Source organism: Phycodurus eques, chromosome 6 (assembly GCF_024500275.1).
Source record: "Phycodurus eques isolate BA_2022a chromosome 6, UOR_Pequ_1.1, whole genome shotgun sequence".
NCBI classification, from domain to species: Eukaryota; Metazoa; Chordata; class Actinopteri; order Syngnathiformes; family Syngnathidae; genus Phycodurus; species Phycodurus eques.
In genome coordinates, this window is record NC_084530.1 from 9,127,623 (window position 1) to 9,148,173 (window position 20,551).

At 41.1% G+C, this 20,551-nt stretch overlaps 2 protein-coding genes across 2 annotated transcripts in view; one reads left to right on the forward strand and one right to left on the reverse strand.

The window, feature by feature from the left end:
* The window catches only part of tmod1 (tropomodulin 1), a 68,452-nt gene that overhangs the window by 37,666 nt on the left and 10,235 nt on the right, over positions 1-20,551 (forward strand). Inside the window, exon 12 of the transcript XR_009768716.1 lies at positions 19,183-19,314. The gene's annotated coding sequence lies outside the window, so the exon portion shown is untranslated. The remainder of the gene's footprint in view (positions 1-19,182; positions 19,315-20,551) is intronic.
* cplx2a (complexin 2a) lies at positions 95-20,111 on the reverse strand. The gene is made up of 4 exons (XM_061678734.1): positions 19,863-20,111; positions 18,780-18,873; positions 4,945-5,123; positions 95-1,492 (listed from the first exon to the last, which is right to left on the reverse strand). Exons 2-4 carry the CDS (start codon positions 18,808-18,810, stop codon positions 1,301-1,303), a joined length of 402 nt encoding a protein of 133 aa, XP_061534718.1. The 5' UTR covers positions 18,811-18,873; positions 19,863-20,111; the 3' UTR covers positions 95-1,300.

Consider the following 20,551-nt stretch of genomic DNA (forward strand, 5'->3'; position numbering starts at 1 on the left):
TCGGGTTTGATCTTACCATTTCTCTCCACCCCCCGCCCCGCATCATTTTCTTCATAACATCATTAAGAAAGAAGATAAAAACATTGCTGATGTGTAGAAGATATTTAGGTTTTTATTGATTCTCAGGCAGAAACATACATAATAATCCTTTATTGCTCATGACGGTCTATGTCGCTTCAGCGGCTCGTTCTCGTGTACAGAGATAAATCATACCTCATTTAAACACTTCTATTTTTGTCATGTTTATCCACAAATTAAGACGGGAAAGAAAAACAGAATTGCTGCATACTTTCAAGACTGATGTCGAAAATAATTCACTATTCTCTCCCTGTTATATAACAGTATTTACTGTACTACAGTTGGCGGTTTTATGGCTGAAAGCTTGTCGTCTGTTGTCAGAACCACCACACAGCTATTTTCTAATGAAAAAAAACAACAACCTGGAAACCTGTCAATTAACTGTCCTAAATGGTTTATTTGTAATTACTAGGCTATTATTATTATTCACGGTTACACTGACATGAGGAAAAACACAAACTCAGGAGTTATTGCCTTAGTATTTTTTGCATAACAAAGACGAGGATAAAAAGGGAGTGGATTGTACAAAGTCACACACTTGTCAAGACAAATGGCATGCAAGACACATTGAAAATTTCCTACACTACGCAAAGGGAGCACACGTTGACGTCCAAGAGAGAGAGACAACACTTTTCACGGAAAATGTGTAACACTGTGCAAAACGGTTTGACATAAACATGACACAAACACATACAGTAGGTTTCGAAGCACGCACAAGTTCTCTTTAAATATCCTTTTTTTTTTTTAATATATATATATATATATATATGGCTTATCAAGTCATCACATTTTCTAGTTGAGAGAGCGAGAGACACAGTATAATAAATGGATATATTTGATTGTTTGGCCTGGGTTGAGGCTTGTGATATAGTTTGCTTATGTACAATTAAAGTGAACAGCGAGGTGTAGGAGAACGCCCTGTTGTTGCTTCAAGCTCTTCATTGGAGTTTAAAAGTAGTCAGAGAAAGAGGGAAGAGTTTCAAATTGTGTCTACGGTTCCTCTGCGAGATGTTAGCCCCAAGCGAACACACGCCTAGCCAGTGACACAATCTAGCTTAGCCTAATAGCTGCAATTCACTTTTCAAATCTTTTAATAGTCGCCACACTGCTTTGAATAAACCAAATTGAAATGATTTACAACGCTAATCTGAGTGTGAGTTTTGTGATTGAAGCCAACCTGGTAAGGACTTTAACTAGCACTAGCACTGGTTAGCTACTAGCCTTACTTCTTTAACATATCCTGCAATGGACCTGGCAGGTATTTCATCACTGTGTCCATGATGCTCTCCTCCTCCTCTTCATCGCCACAGCCGGTGGGCACCGCCTTCTTTGGTCGGGTCAAGCTGCCCGCCGCAGTCTCCTCCGCTGCGGCTGCCGCCTCAGCCTCAGCCTCCTCGCGCTTTTTCAAGCCGTACTGGTGTATAAAACATGCAAGATGCGAGTATTGATTACAAGTCTGAATACAGTGAACACCGGTTCATCGCGAGGGAATCGTTCCACACCCGCAAGGAGATAAGGGGAAATCTCGTGCATATGTTACAACAGCGTGGCTTTCTTAGTACTAGACCTGTATCCCATTGAAAATGTGTGGCACATTATGAAGCAGAAACAGTCAACAACAACGGAGACCCCAGTCTGTTGAGCAATTGAAGTTGTACATCAAGCAAGAACTGCTTTCACTGCAGATCACAATGTCATCTGCAAACATCATGGTCCACGGGGATTCCAGTGTAACCTCATCTGTCAGCCTATCCATCACCACTGCAAACAGGAAGGGGCTCAGGGCTGATCCCTGATGCAACCTGGCATACATGTCATCATATGCCTCTTGTTTGGCCTTTGCCACCTTTACCTTTGCCCTATGTCGCATCTCAATGTACTCCTTTCGCCTCTCCTCAGTCCTCTCAGTGTCCCACTTCTTCTTAGCTAACCTCTTTCCTTGTATGATTTCCTGTACTGTGAGGTTCTACCACCAAGTCTCCTTCCGTGCCAGAAGATACATCAAACACTCTCGTGCCTGCCTCTCTGATCACCTTGGCTATAGTGCTCCAGTCTTCTGGAAGCTCCTCCTGTCCACCGAGAGCCTGTCTCACCTCTTCCTGAAAAGCTGCAAAACACTGGCCCAGCTCTCAGCATGGTTCTCTGCTCTGCCTTTGTCTTCCTAATCTTCCTCCCCACCACCAGAGTCATTTTACACACCACCATCCTATGCGGTCTAGCCACACTCTCCCCTACCACTACCTTACAGTCGGTAACCTCCTTCAGATTACATCGTCTGCACAAAATGTAATCCACCTGCGTGCTTCTACCTCCGCTCTTGTAGGTCACCCTATGTTCCTGCCTCTTCTGGAAAAAAGTGTTCACTACAGCCATTTGCATCCTTTTTGCATAGTCTACCACCATCTGTCCCTCCAAGTTCCTTTCCTGGATGCCGTGCTTACCCATCACTTCTTCATCACCCCTATTTCCTTCACCAACATGTCCATTACAATCTGCACCAATCACAACTCTTTCTCTGTCTGAGATGCTCAGAACTACTTTGTCTAGCTCCTTCCAGAATTGTTCTTTCACCTCTAGGTCACATCCTACCTGTGGGACATAGCCACTAATCACATTATACATAAGCCTCATCACTCGATCTGATACTCTTTTCACCTCCAAAACATTTTTAGCCAACTCTTCTTTTAAAATAACCCCTACTCCCTTTCTATTCCCATCTCCACCATGGTAAAATAATTTAAACCCTGCCCCTAAACTTCTAGCTTTATTGGCTTTCCACCTGGTCTCCTGGACACACAATATGTCAACCTTTCTCCTAATCATCATGTCAACCAACTCCCGAGATTTTCCTGCCATAGTCCCAACATTCAAAGTCCCGCATTCAGTTCTCGACTCTATGTTTTCCTCTTCTCTTTCTGCCGAAGAAAACGCTTTCCACCTATTCTTCGTCCCACAGTAGCTGAATTTCCACTGGCGCCCTGCAGGTTGACACTCATATTTGTTTGGCAAGGTTTTAAGCCGGATGCCCTTCCTGACGCAACCCTCTGCATTTATCCAGGCTTGGGATCGGCCTACAGTTTGCAATGGCTTGTGCCCCCCCATAGGGCTGCATTTATCAAAACATATAATAACAAAAATAAAACATAAGAGAATGGAAAGAAATGAACGAAAGTGTAGTTACTGTATTTTGGGACAACTGTAGTGTTGCATATGTATGTACCTTCAAGGGGTGTGGTCTAGTTAGTGACATCAGAAGCTTGGCCAGTAAGTCTTTCTGTGAGTTTTGTCTAACTCGAGCTCTCTAATGAGTGTTCTCATTTTGCGTTTGTATTTGACTGTCTGTCCCATTCAATAAACGGCTGGAAGTGCATCGGCGACTGTGGCTCTTTTTTTGTTTCACTCGAGCGGTGGCGAAGCTGAAGCTCGCTAATTTGAATTTTGGTCTGGAACACAATTCTTTTTTAAATTGACAGCTCATAACTCCAAAAACTTGTAAACTGGGGCACTTGCAAGTCAAGTTACCAATGTAAACTGCAAGCATGCATTTGAAAATCTGCAAAATAGCGGTCCAAACAATGAACCGAAATATCGCGGACAAACACTATGTTGGTTTTGTGTTCTGTATGAATTGACAGCTAAAGAAATATTAACAATGGTGTGTTTAGCTTCACCCTACACAAGCATAGCATTCACTGCAAATGAAAGATTGCATTTTTGAGACCTTCTCAAAAGATTTGCACCATAATGAAATGAACCCAACTGTATTGCTTGGTGGATTATGGCTTCTTGTTTTGTTGCTCCACATGCTCAACCTATTGTTCTTAATTGTAAATAACTTGCCATATTCATGCATGAATAGGGTGTCCACCAATACAGAGTGCAATTAAGAATATGGACAGTGGACCCCTGCGTATTCAAAGTTCGGCAACCACACACCTAGTCATCCGTCCATCCATCCATTATCTGATCCCCTTATCCTAACAAGGGTCGCGGGAGCGCTGGAGCCTATCCCGGCTATCATCGGGCAGGAGGCGGGGTCCACCCTGAACTGGTCGCCAGCCAATCGCAGGGCACATGTAAACATAAAACCATCCGCACTCACGTTCACACCTACGGCAATTTCGAGTCTTCAATCAACCCAATAAGATTCATTACAATTTGAATGTAAAATGCTATAACAAGAGGAGCTGATTGTTATTTAACAACTGCAAACTAACAAAGCTTCAAATTGGTCAAAAGAATAACAATAACAAAAGCAGCTGAACACTAAATACAAATTGTAACAAATGATTATACCTACGTAGATTCTCTTACTGTGAGACCTTAAACAGAAAATCATTAAATATTCTCTCATAACTGCAGCTGAGTAAACACGAGAATTTTAACTATACACAAAATGAATGCAGATATTCATACCAGGTGCAGAAATTTCTGTTTGATGTGCAGCAATTATGCTGTTCACGTTGTTAATTTACCACTTTTGTCCTTTTTATTTCTGCTCGGGTAATTGCTGTTGCTCTCGTACTCATATCCTGTCTTACTAGTACACCGCCTCAAAAAGTTGGAGTTCAAAGTTCAAAGCAAACAACGCAATTAAAAATAGCTTTTCAATCGTCTGTTTCCATGGCATGGTCTGCTCTAAAAATACCCGAAAAAGCTGGCAGGTGACATATGGAGCCTTTAGAAGCTCACATTAAAGGAGAGGACACAATCCAAAACCAGGAAAACGTTTAAAAACGGCATTTTATTGCAAGGGGTGACAAAAGGACTCCTACTCGCGCGCCAATTCTCTTGTGATTCATTTCGCTTATGCACTGAAATGGTCGTAGCGTAAGTGACGAGACAGCCCGTTAATTGCCACCGTACCTTATCCCTGATGCCTTGTCTCATCTGTTCTCTCTCTGCCTCCATCTTGGCGTATTTGGCCTTCCTCTCCTCCTCCTGCTGCCTGAGCGCCTCCTGCCTTTCCTCCTCTTTCTTTGCTGCATCCGGGTCCTCCTCCTTCTCCTCCCCACCCAGCATCTTGCCCACATCAGGAGGACCTCCTAGAGGAGAGATATACTTCAATTGAGGGCAGTCAGGGGACACCATTCACTCACATGTCCAATTGTGGGATTAGAGTGTTCGAGTGGGAAGGAAATGTTAGAAAGAGATGAGGTCAAAAAGCTTGGGGAAAAGATGGTGACCATTTGTGTGTGTTCAATTTTTTAACATTTCCCCCACACTGCAGTTGTTTTAACGTGGACATTAAACAATCAAACAACCAAGCCAATATTGTTTTATCTATGTGACTATCCTACACACTACCAATAGTGTGAATATCAGGCACAGAAAAATCATGAATATGTATAATACAAAAAGAGCGAAGATGGACTTTCATCATGAATTGCATGTGATTGCTGAGAGATGCTGCAGCCGTGCCAAGAAAAAAAAAAAAATTAATTAATTGAGGACTAAAACGCTTTTGGGGTGTTGCAGCACCATTACCTAGTGGTTGGCACATCTGCCTCACAGTTATAAGGTTCTGGGCAGGAATCTCGACTCCAGCCTTCCAGTGCGGCGTTTGCAAATTCTACCCCGTGCTTGTGTGGGTGTAATCCCACATTCTCAAAACATGTGTGTTCGATTTACTGAAGACTCTAAGACTCTATTATTGTCCATAATGGCGAATACTGCATGTGTGTGAGTGGTTGTTTATACAGGATCTGTATTTGTTATACGGGCCATGCAATTGGCTGTTGTACTCCGCCTCTCGCCCCAAATCAGCTGGGATCGGCTCCGGGTCATCCATGACCCCACTGAGGACGAGCGCTGTAAAATCCCTGCATGGGGTTTTGGGGAGTTTTTCTACACAAAGTGAATGAACTGCCCTTTATCGCAGTTTGCTATATGACTCAAAGAGAATAACCCATGTGGACTGCCGGGCATGAGAATCTGTGCTTAATGTACCATCTTTATGAAAATGGAAGAAGCAACCAGCGTGATGTGAGCAGTAGCCACTATGAATTGATGTGCAGCCGACTGTCACGTTCTCTGAGTGACGACATCGTAGCAGAGTGATGGAGACTGGTATTATCGAGGAAGGAAGGGACAAAGAAACATGTCTAGTTTATGAGTGAAATAGGAAGTTAGAGGAGATGGAAAACAGCCATGGATGTGAGGGGATTGAACAGAAAAAATGCCATTTTTCTTTGCTTTTTCGTCATTGTTATTTTGTGAAAAAAAGATATCCTGAGCATTTGTTGTTACCAAACTCATCTTTTTTTTTTTATTATTATTCATTGTACAATAGTTTAATTCAATACATGCTTATCATTATTTTTTTATCTATTTTCATTGACTTGTGATTACAGAAGTTATCCATCAATATGTTAAAAATGAATCAATTTCAGGGGGAATCATGGATATGCTATATATATATATATATATATATATATATATATATATATATATATGAGAAAAGGGAAATCTGAAGACTCATAATGAGGAGGAGGGGATGTGTCAGAAAAAAATTTCCAAGCTGTTCCCGTTAGTAGGTTGCAGTTTCTCAATAAAAAAATCGAGACCGTGACAATTGCAAGAAGATAGAGAATAAAGTAAAGAAAATACAGATGAGGAAAGAGGGCATTGGAGCGCAGGAAAGAGCAGAGTGGTGCCTTGGGGGCTTGATGTTGGGAAGTCTTGAGGGGCAGACGGGGGGTATCTGAGGAGAGGACGGAAGCAAGGAAGCGTGAAAGAAAGGCAGAGTAATCCTTGAGACGAGTGCCGCCGCTGGTATTGTTGGTATTTTCACTCATCAGCATAATGAAAAGGAAGTGCGGCACATTGAAGAGATAGAAAACAAAAGACAAGATGAGGTGGAAGGGACCAGATAAACATGAGAATAAAATGGAAATGTGTGTGCTTTTTTTTTTCCCTCTGTAGGAGACTCAAAACAGATAAGAAAATATGATGTTTAATGTGCAAGGGTGTTTAACGGATGTGCCATTTTTACATACAATAGAACTTGCAGCCTTGGAGGTGCTTGAGTCACATCATCAATATGTAGTGTCATAGGCATAAACCCCCCGCATAGTTGCGGTTCGGCATGAGCGAATTCGGATATGTTTCTCTTTTTTTAGGGGAGGGGGTGGCTATCCTCCATTATTCACTGAAAATCCCTGGTATTCACGGTTACTATGCTTAGGCCAAAGCAATTAAAATATCTTTTTGGTGTAACTGCTGGAATCTTAGTGTGGTTGTTGGATTCAATTCGCTGAGTGTTTAGTGTCCGTGTTTGTGTTGTTCCTTTCTCTTTTGTTTCTTTCTTTTTTGTTGTTGTTGGCGGTCCTTGACTTCACCTCTTGCACTGTCAAAAGTAAAAATTAATTCACTGTTTCCCTCCCAATGAAGCTACGACAACAGTTTGGTCAACTTTGCCATACAATTCATCTGTATTACCCAACTCTTTTTCTTCTGTACATATACCAAAAGTAAAAGGCTTAATACCGTTTTCTCTAAAGTACTAATGCGCATATTTTTTGACCATGTGTGGGAATGCGTTTTTTTAGACTAGTATGCTAGCTAATACTGTGGATGAGCCTCATGTGAAGGTGTTTTGTTTGTGTTGAATAAATTAACAACTGACTAGAGTGTATGTAACATGGGTGCATGATTGTGTACATGTTAGAAGCATGGTATTGATGCCTAATCGTCCCTTCTTGTGGCCTCTATAAACCATTAAAAGCCCCCTTTTTTTGGGTGGCGGGGGCAGGAGGTCAATTATTCGCAGCTTTTGCAATTCATGGCAGGGCTCGGTCCCTGTGACCCGGGTATAGCCGGCATGTACTGTATTGGCAAGTCCAAAAGATGCGGCAAGCGTTGGAAAGCGAAGACACTCACATTCGAAGCAGTAAGACTCGGACGCCAGCATAATATAATGAATCTATTATAAAGTATTTACGATTTGCCCCTTTGGTATCAGTTACAACGTTTTGTCTCATCATTAAAAGCGGTTAACTTATTTTCACACACTTTTTGTGTTCCTTCAATAATTGCCTTTCCGGTTAATAAAGGTTTTACGATGGTTACAGTTTGACCCTGGAACCATTATTTCCCATGGGTAAAATTGTTTTAAAATCAAAAGCAAATTGATCGTAGAGGTTCCACTGTACTCAGCATCCAATGAAATTGCACTGATGCTCACAGTCCATCAGAGGGCATATTTGCATGTTATCAGGGGACAGCTATGTTATGATTTGCTGTATTGACCAGCTTTATTGACTCAAGTAATTTCTTTCTTTGCCATTTCTGCTCAGGAGCTGCTTCTGTCAGCATCCATCCACAGTTTATTAGGGAATTTATAGGTATAATGATTTCAAGTTTCCAATATTGTGTGAGGGTCTATATTGTGAAAAAAAAACAAAAAACATTCTGTAGGCATTGAAATAATGAGGCAGCTAGTTGAACAGATCAATTCTCCTCATTGCCTTGTTTGATTTTCGAATGTCTGTGAGCAGGCTATAGTCAAGAGAGAACGCATTCAAGTTCCTAATTACGTTGGTAAAAGACAATGCATCATTGCAATTAATGCACATCAACTATAAAAAGAAAGGACACAAATCAAGAAGCAGAAAGAGATCCAAAGTAAGTACAGTGTTGCAGTCTCAGCAGCCAAGAAAAGGTTGACATGGCAATATGCGCCCAACCATGACGCACCATCTGACAAGGCCGTGTAGATAATATAAGCATGGGGAGGCTGTCAAAGAAAAATAAAATATAGCTACATTTACACTAAGTGTCGCCATATGGATATAAATAATTGCTTTGCTCCATTTTAGGCACACATTAATTAGTAATGGGAGGCTAAACAACTTCTTATCTTGTGTTTTAATGCATGTGCACATTACAATATGCGTGTATGGATGAACAGTCAGCTATGACATGCATTAAAAGCAACACTTACATGCAACAGCATGACGGAATAGTGGCTCACATGTCCTTCCTGATTAAAAGTCTAATGATAATGTGTCCTGCAGCTACACCCACTGAATCAACCTAATTGTTCAAGCCTCTGCAAAATGAAAGCAAACGTTCACGATTACAAAGTCATGTTTTAACATTCGATTGAATAAACCTTGGCACACCTTTTCGAGGACTTAGCGAAAGGAGCCTCAATCTCTCTGCATATACATCAATACCGTATCAACACATAGCTGTAAACGAGGCAGTGACTCACAGTCAGTTTAGCCTCATTGTCAAATGATTCTCTCACGATGACTTCATCATTTGATCACTTCCCGTCCCTGCAAGCTTATTAGCACATTCAAATTGTCTAAGCTTGACTGTAAAAGATAATTATATAAAAAAAAAAAATAATAATGAAAAGAAGGAGGCGAAGAAGAAGCTGTTCCTGGGAGACAAAAGCCCGAATTATATTGAGCCTTGAGCTAAGCTCTGGTGTGCCATTTGCAAGAGCTCCAGAAACATCCTGTCAATGCAGTTCTATTAAAGCACTCATGCGTCACACGGCTCTTGCTTATAGAATTCTTTGATTGAAGCGCTTGCCCATTTATGAGTGAGCAACAATGTGCAAAGTTGTTGTTAAAGTCCATGCAACATTGAATATACAAAAGTTGGCAGGTCGCTCTTAGAGCCTTTCAGCGTTTTGCAGAATCCAAATGATGTGCCAACGGCAGCAAACAGTAATATGCATGTTGCAGAACAAGCTCCCATTATGCAAAGCCAATGGATCAAAACAACAGAACATTTTCAGAGGATTTGATTATATATTTAAAAAAAAAAAAAAAAAGCAGTGAAATCGGCAGATTTTAAGTGGTCTCTTTGCCAAGTTCTGAAGTCGATTTTTAAATACTGATCTAATGCTTCGTCTCTGAAGGTATCTTAAATTTGAGGACACGGGACGAACCTTTGCCTCCCCCCCCTCTCAGTGCATGAACTCTGAACAGTGTCAGATGAAAGCAATTCACTTGAGGTTTTCAAATCTCAAATCTGTTTCTTAAATCCTCTCCAAGAGTGAAGAGAAAGCCAGAGGAGGAGAAAATAAAGCTCGAGATTTTGATGAACTCAGCATAGCTCATTTTACAGCTAAATGAATAGCTTGAGAGTTTGTGCTTCTAATTTAATATTGTTTAGATTTTCTGAAAAGAAGCTGGCATGAGATTCACAATGCAAACCCTTTACACAGTTAAAAGAATAAAATATGTCGTGTGCACTGTCATTAGATGAAGTATATCACATCGTTGATACTCATGACCTATATGGTAGGTATTTGCAAGAACGCGTATGTGAACCCTTTGGAATGGCCCGGCTTCCTGCATGAATTGGTCATAAAATCTCATCCAATCTTCACCTAAGTCACAACAGACAAACACAGTGGTCCCAAACGATCATGCTAAACGATTAAAATGTTTCCATGTATTTGCTGAGCACAACATGTAAACATCGCAGTACAGGGAGGGAAAAGTGTGCGAACCTTTGGATTTAATAACTGGTTGAGCCTCCTTTGACAGCAACAAGCTTCAAGCAACCGTTTCCTGGAGTTGCAGATCACACCTGCACAACAACAGTCAGGAGGAATTTTGGACCATTCCTCTTGACATAACTGTTGCAGTTGAGCAATATTCTTATGATTTCTGTTGTGAATTGCTCTCTTGAGGTCATGCCACGGCGTTTCAATCGGGTTGAGGTCAGGACTCTGACTGTGTCACTCTCCAAAAAAGCATATTTTCTTCTGTTGAAGCCATTCAGCTGTTGCTTTACTCGTTGCATCACCCGTCCTCTGCTGGACGAAGTTCTCCTGCAAAATATCTTGACTAACTTGGGAATTGATTTTTCCTTCAATGACAGCAGTGCATCCTTTTTTCCCCCCCCACCCTTTCCAGCTTCATACAAGTTAACAATTCTTAATCGTTGGTCTTCTGAGAGCTCTTTTTCACAAGGCATGGGTCACACCAGGCAACCTCCTGGTCAAACCTGGTGTGTATTTTAACAGGGAATTCAAGCTTGAACCTTTTTACATTAATTGGACACGGGGTTAGCTGACTCCTCACAAAGATTAGCTATTACTTTTTCCACTCTGCACTGTAATGTTGGCTTGTTGTGTTTAAAAAAAAATAAAATACATGGAGACGTAATTGTTTGTGCGGTAGTAGTCCTGTTGTGACTTAAATGAAGATAAGATCACGTTATGATAATTTATGCAGAAATCCGGGTAATTCCAACAGGTTCACATACTTATTCTTGTAACTAACTGGATATACTTACATATATTAATTATATACTGAATGTGTACTTTTAAATAAGGTTACATATAGGGATGTAAATGTAGTGATTTAATGTGAGATTAAAAGATTTCGAGGTGGACTGGTGTTTTTGACTGAAGTGCTGCACACACACGCACACACACATACACACACACACACACTGAAACGGGATAAGGTCAATTTAATAACCTGCAACGAGCACCGAGGAAGGTGTGTGCGTGTGTGTGTGTGTGTGTGTGTGTGCGTGGTACAGTTGTAGGTCAATCGAGCAATGAAGATTCGATTTCCAATCATATCTGAGTGCCACCAGATGGACTCTGAGGTGAGAGAAAAACATCTCAAGGTGTGTTCTGTTCTCATCTAACCGCCAATGACAGTTTTGTCTCGCTTCAAATACACCGAGCGTGTTATAAATACAGCTGTTTGATGTAAGATGAGGGCTTGGTAGTTGAGATATTAATAGCAGTGTGTTCTGTTTAACTTGGATAGAAGCAGCATTTGTCTCTTTTGTTAAGAATACTGTTCATAATTTTGTGTAAGCGGATATTTATTAGCAAAATCTTAAATACAAGTTGAAAGAGCACGTTTAAGAGGGTCAGTGGAAAGTATGTTCCATGAAGCATGTCACTGTTGATTCATAGTCACACGTAACCTTTGTTGTTGTTTGTAAAATGATATTATTGTTTTAAGTGGTTAACTTTAATAAAGCATGTTAAAATGCTACTTAAAAATAGTTTTTTTTTTTTTTTTTTTTGCTTTTTTGATAGCGACAGTTTGTCACTGGTACTGATTAACTCGGAAATTTGTTTTGGAATGCAAATCAGACTACTATCCATTCTTGAATACTAATCTAGTATTCAAGAATGGATTGCAATTTAAGAATGGATTGCAATTTAATCCTTCTTTACACTCAACTTTTCTGCTTATATAGTTGAGTCTACTTTGTGAAGACTCATTCCCTCAAACCAATGTCTGCCTCATTTAACAGCCCCTTAGTCTGTCACACTTACTCAAGATGAGTTAGGAAGTGCTGTCAGCAGTGATGTACTCGGGAGTGGTGGAAACTCAGGCGCAAGGCAATGGTTCCAGCATACAAGGTGAACCTAATTGGTGTGAATGTCATTCTGATGTACAGTAATTCAGAAATTAACTCAGTATACCTCAAGCACAACTTGATTGTACTCTTTCAACTGTGGAAATATTATTTTCATTCACCGAATGATATTTAGGCAGTACAGCAGCCGACTGGTTAGCACATCCGCTTCACAGTTCTGAGGACCTCAGTTCAAATCCGGCCTCGCCTGTGTGGAGTTTGCATGTTCTGCCTGTTGTAACTTCATTATTATAGGCATAAAAACTGTATACACAGCCTTAGTCGCAACTTTTTTAAAAAAAATTATTTATTTATTTTAAACCAGTCTTGCTCAGCTGCATGGCCCTGCAGAATGGTGGATTTGTATGCCTTTGTGCTGGAACAGCTTTGCTGTGCAATAGGGGAGTTTGAAATATTCCCTCTGCTCATTTATTTATTTCTTTTAATTAGTCTGATGTTTATTGAAACTGCAGAGAGAAAAGGGTTTTAGGGGACAGACTAAGGGACAGAGTGGACAAGGGGAATAAGGGTGCGAACCACACAGACATTCAAGATATTTGAGCACAAGTAACATTAAAACAGTCAAACCGTGCTCTTATTTGTGGATGGGGACAACCACCCGGTGAGGAGATGCAACAACTCACCAACAGGATAAGATGAGAGAGGACAGGACAGGACAGGACAGGACAGGATGTGGGAAATGAGCAAGGCAGTGCTCCTGATGAGTGGTGTGATGGGATTCTTTTTAGTGTAAGAACCTGAGTTGATATGTTCATATAACCTGTGTTGTTCTAAGTGGTCCCAGCACAAGCAATTAAAGTCACAACAAATTTGAAAATGGTATTTTATTTTTTTTATCTGTGATTCTAAGATATGCTACTAAAGATGTGCATTATGTAACAAAGGGCAGTGAAAAAGTAATTTAACCTCCTAATAATTATTTTTTTCCCCCCAGGAATGTTTAGTTTAAAAACTTGTTTAAAAAAAGTTTGTAGTTTAAAAACTTGTTTGAAGGTTTATTTAAAAAAGAAATTTTGTTAAAACCTTTCCTCTTCCATGTATGCTGCCATCAAGAGGTTATGAAAAAGCTATCACTTTAATTCCAATATGCCACCGCCACCTAGAGGTCATGAAAAAGGTGGAGCCTACACTTTCATTCCAATATGACAGGGGTACATATGAGTGCATATATGTACAGTTGTGCTCAGAAGTTTACATATCCTGGCATAATTTGTGAAATACAGTTTGTTTGTTTTTTAAATACGACTGATGACTGAACAACCATCATTAATTTCTTTATGGTTATGTTTTGTTTATAAGAATGCTTTTCTGTAATACTTGACAGTTTAATTGGAATCCCATTAAAATTAAATTAAATGTGTTTCGCCTGGTCCTTCATGTTTTCTTTAAAGATTTGTACCCATCTTACAAATTATGTATTTGACACAATTTGTGTCCAAAAAAAAAAAAAAACAGACGACACAGGTTTTCTGAGGTCATAAGAGCAGATGGCCCGAACTTGAAAATGTTCTTGAGGACTGGGTGAACACACAGCGAGCAGACAGCCGAGGTTATATTTACATTACATTTATAAAATCTTTCTGTTTAAATATCTAATTTCACAATGTATATATCCGCGGCGTATAGTCTGGTGCGGCTAATATATGTAAAAAAAAAAAAAAAAAAAAATGTTTTCTACGCAGAGTGGGCCCGGCTTATATTCCGATGCGCTCTATAGTCTGGAAAATACGGTAGTTCTGTGTCTAATGTATACAAGTGTGTTTAGTGTTTTGCAAAAAGTGTGAGGCTGATATTGAGGCCGATGTTTTGCCCGCTGAGTGTAAGGTTTTGATAATTGTGTAATACGTTTGATTTGAGTGTTTAGTTGAAAAAAACTGTATCCGCCACAGATGGTTTGCCGCTCCTTTGCTTTCCACAGAGATCACTCACAGCTGACTCTTGTTTTTTTTTTTGCCTTTGATCCTAGACACCCACTTTTTTGACTGTGCCGTCGCCTATTGCAGCGTCCCAATACACATTTCGCAACCTTTTCAAAATGTTTTGTGGTGGTTACCCTTCCAAAGCGAGAAACTGTCTGCTTCTGACAAAATGTTTGACAGGTTTAAACAGAACTTTTTGGGAGTAAACCTTCAAACAAGTTTTGAAACTACAAACCATGAACATTTCAGAAAAAAATAATATCACTAGTAGGTTAATTATCTTGGGCTCGTTACTATTTGACGCCCCCTTGCACATTGTATGAATTACAAGTCTGATCAAGGTAAAATCATATTGATGCTTATAGTCGAACCAACAAAAGTGCAAGTCTTCTTCACCTATGTTGGAATGCATTGTATTAAAACATTTGAATGCCAATTTTGTATTAGGGGAAAGTGAGGTAGTGCCCCATCAGATGGTGCTACAATATGAAATGGTAATTAGCATTTTCAAATAAGCACAACATTGAATCTGGCGCAAAAGTAGAGCGTTTTTTTGTTGTTTTTAGGTCTTAATGTAACCTTTAAGTCAATTTAAAAGAAAAAAAAAGGCCTCCACCCTTCATTATTAACGTTGAAACTGAGTTTTTTTATTGTTTAAATATTTTTGCCATTATGTTAACCCAACTTTACACTTGTATTACAGTTGAGAATGTTAAAATCTTGAGCTTAAATTTGCCTGTACCATTAAGATATATTTTGGAGGGTCACAGTTTGAAGATGGAGCATGTTGCTTCTATTTCAATTCATTCCTCTGGGACAAATTGTTTGGAAACCTGAACAAATTGGATCAGTGACCCAGTTGGATTGTGTTCATCCTCCTCTTGGCAACCTTGTGCTTTATCAATACTTGCGAGACTGCTTGAACACAAACCCATGGAGATTCCCTAGCATGAAAAACATAATTGATTAAAGAATATTTCACTAGCATTGACATATTGACTGACAGCTTTTGAGAGTCGGGATGAAGGCCTAACTGATTGATTTTCTGGCTAATTGTTTTGCTTCATCATCTGCTTCTCTCCCAAGCAGCGACCTTTTGTGACCCACTACACAGTCAGCAAATTCACAGATGTTTTGCGTAAAGAGGTCACTGCATTCTGGTCCAAAATTACTGATTCAAATCAAAGACTCCTGCAACAGTTATTGGCATAATAGTCAGCCTGAGAGCCTTGTATGTGAATTCATACGCATTTTACAATCATTAATCTGTATTCTACGAGATATACTACCACCATGCAAACTCCTAAACAGGCTTCCGGCAGACTGCGACCCCACTACTGAGCAACATCCGATGCAATGCAGTTGATTTTGGGATTGATATATGTATCAAGTACGGCAAGATGATGTAGCATTGCCATCCTCGGAATCTCATTGAGCAGTGGGAGCTCTTCTTTTTTTATCTCCCCATCCTCACTGTAACCCAAAGAAACCTCTGTAACCTGCACAACAACAGCTCTGCATCGTTCACATCTCAATGCTACGTGTGCAGCATCTGAATTACAACAGCCCGGTGTCACTTTGCTGCTCTCCTCTAAAAGCTGCAGCTGTCAAGGAGGATGGATTACATGACCAGATTTAGGACTAATTAGGGGGCAAATTATTAATATATTAAGTGAATATAATACACTATACAGGGAAAGGTATACTGTATGACACCTGGCCTTACAACTACAGGAATGAGAAATGGAAGAAAAAAAACATGTGTACCGGCCTTACCAGATAACTAGCAACCCTTTTTGCTCAGTGACTGTTTTTCTCAATGTCTTTATGTCTCCAAAGTCTTCTCTGTCAATTGACTGTCTGTTGTCGTACTGGAGCGGCTCCAACAACCGGACACAAACTCCTTGTATGTTTTTGAACATACTTGGCAAATAAAGATGATTCTGATTCTGAAGTGTTTAATGGGGTTGAGGTCAGGTTGTATACTGTAGGATTTTTATGATAGTGCCACCTCTTTCATTTCTATGTTTAATGTGTTAAAGGTCCTGTAATTTGTCAAACCAACATTTTCTAGTATTTGGGATGTAACAGTGGCTCTATGGTGCCTCAGTAAACATGTGAAATATGAATTAAAATCGTCCACGCATTCCTGAGTTCCAGAGGTTTTTCTGCCTCGAGGCCTGAAATCAGGTCATTTGAATTTCTTGAGCTTATCTACGTCACGAGTGAAGATCTCCGCCTATCTCTCAGCTCAGAGCCAGCACTGTCAACATATCAAACACGTGTGATCTCACAAGTGGAGCTTCTACACGGAGGCAACCAATCAGAAGAAAGGGGGCGGTGTTAGCCAAATATGGACAAAGCAAATACAAAAGTGGGTCAAACAGAAGTAGCTTTCAGAGGGGCCTTTTCTGGACACTGGTGTGACAAAACCAATGTGTTTTTTAAAATGAAATTGACACTTTTATACTAAGTCCATGTTAGAGAGTCACTCTATGGAGGTCCAACTAGCCAAAATATGGGACCGTTAAATTAAAAATCTCACACATTTAGCAGCTTAGTTTGCTAATGCCTCTGGCCGCCTCTGCCTTTACGGAGGTTGCTTTGTGTGCGGCTAGAATGGAAAAGAGCCTTTCCGAAAGTTGCATGCATAGCATTGTCCATAATGTCTTAGTAAGTAACCAACCCCGCCCAAATTGACTAAAACATGCGTTCCAAGACTTTTTGTCCATCGTCCACAGTCTATTAAAAGTCCCATATTTTGGCCCTCTCGACCTCCATAGAGTGACTCTCTTAACATGGACTGATATAAAAGTGTCAATTTCATTTAAAAAACACTGTGATTTTGTCATACTAGTTTTCAGAAAAGGCCCCTCTGACAGCTACTTCTGTTTGACCCAGTTTTGTATCCACTTTGTCCATATTTGGCTGAGACCGCCCACTTTCCTGTGATTGGTTGCCTCCGTGTAGAAGACCCACTTGTGAGAGCAACGTGTTTATTATGTTGACAGCGTTGGCTCTGAGCTCAGAGGTAGGCGGAGATCTTCACTAGTGACGTAGAAAAGCTCGAGAAATTCAAATGACCTAATTTCAAGCCTCTCGACACAAAAAAACATCTGGAACTCAGGAATGCGTGGACGATTTTAATTTATATTTCACATGTTTACTGAAGCACCATAGAGCCAATATAACACCCCAAATACTAGAAAAAGTTGGTTTTGGTCAAATATAGGACTTTTTAACATGTAGGGGCAAAACTTTGCTAAATATTGATTCCATACTTTTCTTGCCTTAAAATCTAATATTGCAAATCTTAACAATATTCATTCATCTTCGGTTCCGCTTCTCCTCACTCGGGTCGCGGGTGTGCTGGAGCCTATCTCAACTCTCTTTGGGCGAGAGGCGGGGTACACCCTGAACTGGTCGGTAGCCAATCACAGGATACATACAAACAAACAACCAATCGCACTCACAGTCACACCTACTGGTAATTTAGAGTCTTCACTCAACCTACCTTGCATGTTTTTGGGATGTGGGAGGAAACCGGAGTACCCGGAGAAAACCCACGCAGGCACGGGGAGAACATACAAACAGCACACAGGCGGGGCTGGGATTTGAACCCCGGTCCTCAGAACTGTGAGGCAGATGTGCTAACCAGTCGTCCACCGTGCTGCCATCTTAACAATATAAATCCTTAAAACTAATAAAAGGTGAACGGTCTCAAAGCCTAACAAACATTTGTAACCTGTAGCTGCATCCCAAGAAATTCACATTTTGTAAAAGTAAAAATACATAATTGAAAACGTTTTCTGTACATATGATTAATGAGGCGGCACGGTGGGGGACTGGTTAGAGCGTCAGCCTCACAGTTCTGAGGACCGGGTTTCAATCCCCGGCCCTTCCTGTGTGGAGTTTGTATGTTCTCCCCGTGCCTGCGTGGGTTTTCTCCGGGCACTCCGGTTTCCTCCCACATCCCCAAAACATGCAAGGTAGGTTGAGTGAAGACTCTGAATTGGAGACTATAAATTGCCCGTAGGTGTGAATGTGAGTGCAAATGGTTGTTTGTTTGTATGTGCCCTGCGATTGGCTGGCAACCAGTTCAGGGTGTACCCCGCCTCCTGCCCGATGACAGCTGGGATAGCCTCCAGAACGCCCGCGACCCTAGTGAGGAGAAGCGGCTCAGAAAATGGATGGATGGATGGATGATTAATGACTCGCCGTTCTGTTTGAATGGAGAGTTTGCTCCGGCAGTACTGTAGTTTGGTGCAGGATGGATTAAAGCGTCCCCCGTCCCTACAGAACTGCATGCGGTGGTACTGTGTTGCTGCTTGTGCTGAACATCCTGTTTCCATCCTCAACACTGCAGTGCTGTTAAATCAAGCCGTCGCCTGGCAGCCAACTCACCTCCCAGTGCAGCTTTCATTACAAAATTCATGATGAAGCAGTTCTGTGTTCTCTTCCTTCAGCGGGTCACGCTATCTGGAACGGCCGGACGGACCTGCAATCGGGGGACAAAACACTTTTAGCAAATACTGTTATGACATTCATTCCGCTGGGTGTCACACACAAGAGTTTGATGGGACAAAAAGGAGGAGGAGGAGGACGATCCGCAAAAGAGAGAGCAGAGCGAATGACCTCCAGTTAGGGCATCGTGAAAATCAAGAAGAAAAGTGCATTTTTTAGAGTTTCTCATTGTTGATCATCTTTATTGTTTTTTATGACTTACTTTATTAGGGGCAAAAACAGTTGCAAATCAAACTAGAGACATCTTTACCCTCTACTGTACCACGTTCTGACTTTTCCCTAGATATCCGCACCCTTGATTTACAACCGCAATCCATCTTGTGTGGATTCATGCTGACGCTATACCTGTGATGTATCGACATGGGGAAGAAAAGCACCCGTGGAAAAAAAATGGAAGAGCAAAAAGAGGGTCAAGGTGAGCAAGAGAAGCCATGTCTTGTATCCGCAAGATAACCTTTATGCTGTCGTAATCGCGTTCTTGATCTTAAAAGTGCATGCATTGTAATCCTTCTTGCAAGTGAATGGTCTCTATTCATTTGTGATAAAAATCATCTTGTCTTGAAGTTCCAGTGATATTACAACTAAGATGTTAATGTGATATAATTTGACATTTGTCAACATTTTTCCACACAACACTTCAAAAAGGCACTTTGGCTGCATCTTACAGCTTTGCTGGTGCTCTACTGCATTACAAAACTTGCAGCACTCCTCATTATTACAGTGCGGTTGCCTTAATCTGCAGCAGCCTCTTCAAATCATTTCCTGCTTTGCCCCCTCTTCAGCATTGTCTGCTGCAGCGGCAATCTCTCCTCACGTGAACCCTTATTAACTCAGCGTTCAGCCAAACGTTTTGCAAGTAATTCAATTCGGGTAGTCGACGAGCGATCGGCATATTTCGGCAAGTGCACCAGCATGTCCCCATCCTGTCCCGCGCGGTGCACCAACAGTGGTTTCATCCTTTACCTTGATTTGGATCCTTGTCCGAGTCTTTCTTAGCCCAAATTAGGAGGGGGGGGGGAGAAAGGGCGCTGCGGGTCCACAACCAGTCTGCTTCTTCTTCTCGAGCAGAGGCAAAGAATATGCAAGTTGTTGCGTCTAAAAAAAAAAAAAAGGCTGTATCGAGCCTCTCAAATTGCAGACATGCCGGTTGTGTGGAAGTCAGGCTGCAGTGGAGGAGGAGGAGGGAGGAAGAGGAGGGGTGAGGGGGAGGAGGAGGAAGAAGAGAGAAGGAGCTCCTGCAGGACCAGATGAGAGCATGCAGAGGGAGGGGAGGGGGCTGGGGGACAGCACATGACCGTTATAGCTCCATTTAAAGAGCCGGTTTCATTGTCATGGTGTCAGAAGTGAAGAACTAAAATATCTTGCATCGACGGTAAATACATTCCTGGAAAGAAAAAGCACTTCGTGAAAAAGAACAACAACAACATTTAGTCTTAACAAACAACATACAGGTCTTAAACTTAATATACAAAAAGGGGACAACTGTCCCATGCAAGAAAGGGCCACTGGCTGTCCGCCATTCACGTACACATTGAATGTAAGCGCCAATTTATCCATACACATACACATTTTAATATTCGAATCTGTTTGGCACGAACACACAAAGTATAAATGTTTGTCCACTCACATACACGCCGAGTGTAAATGTCTGT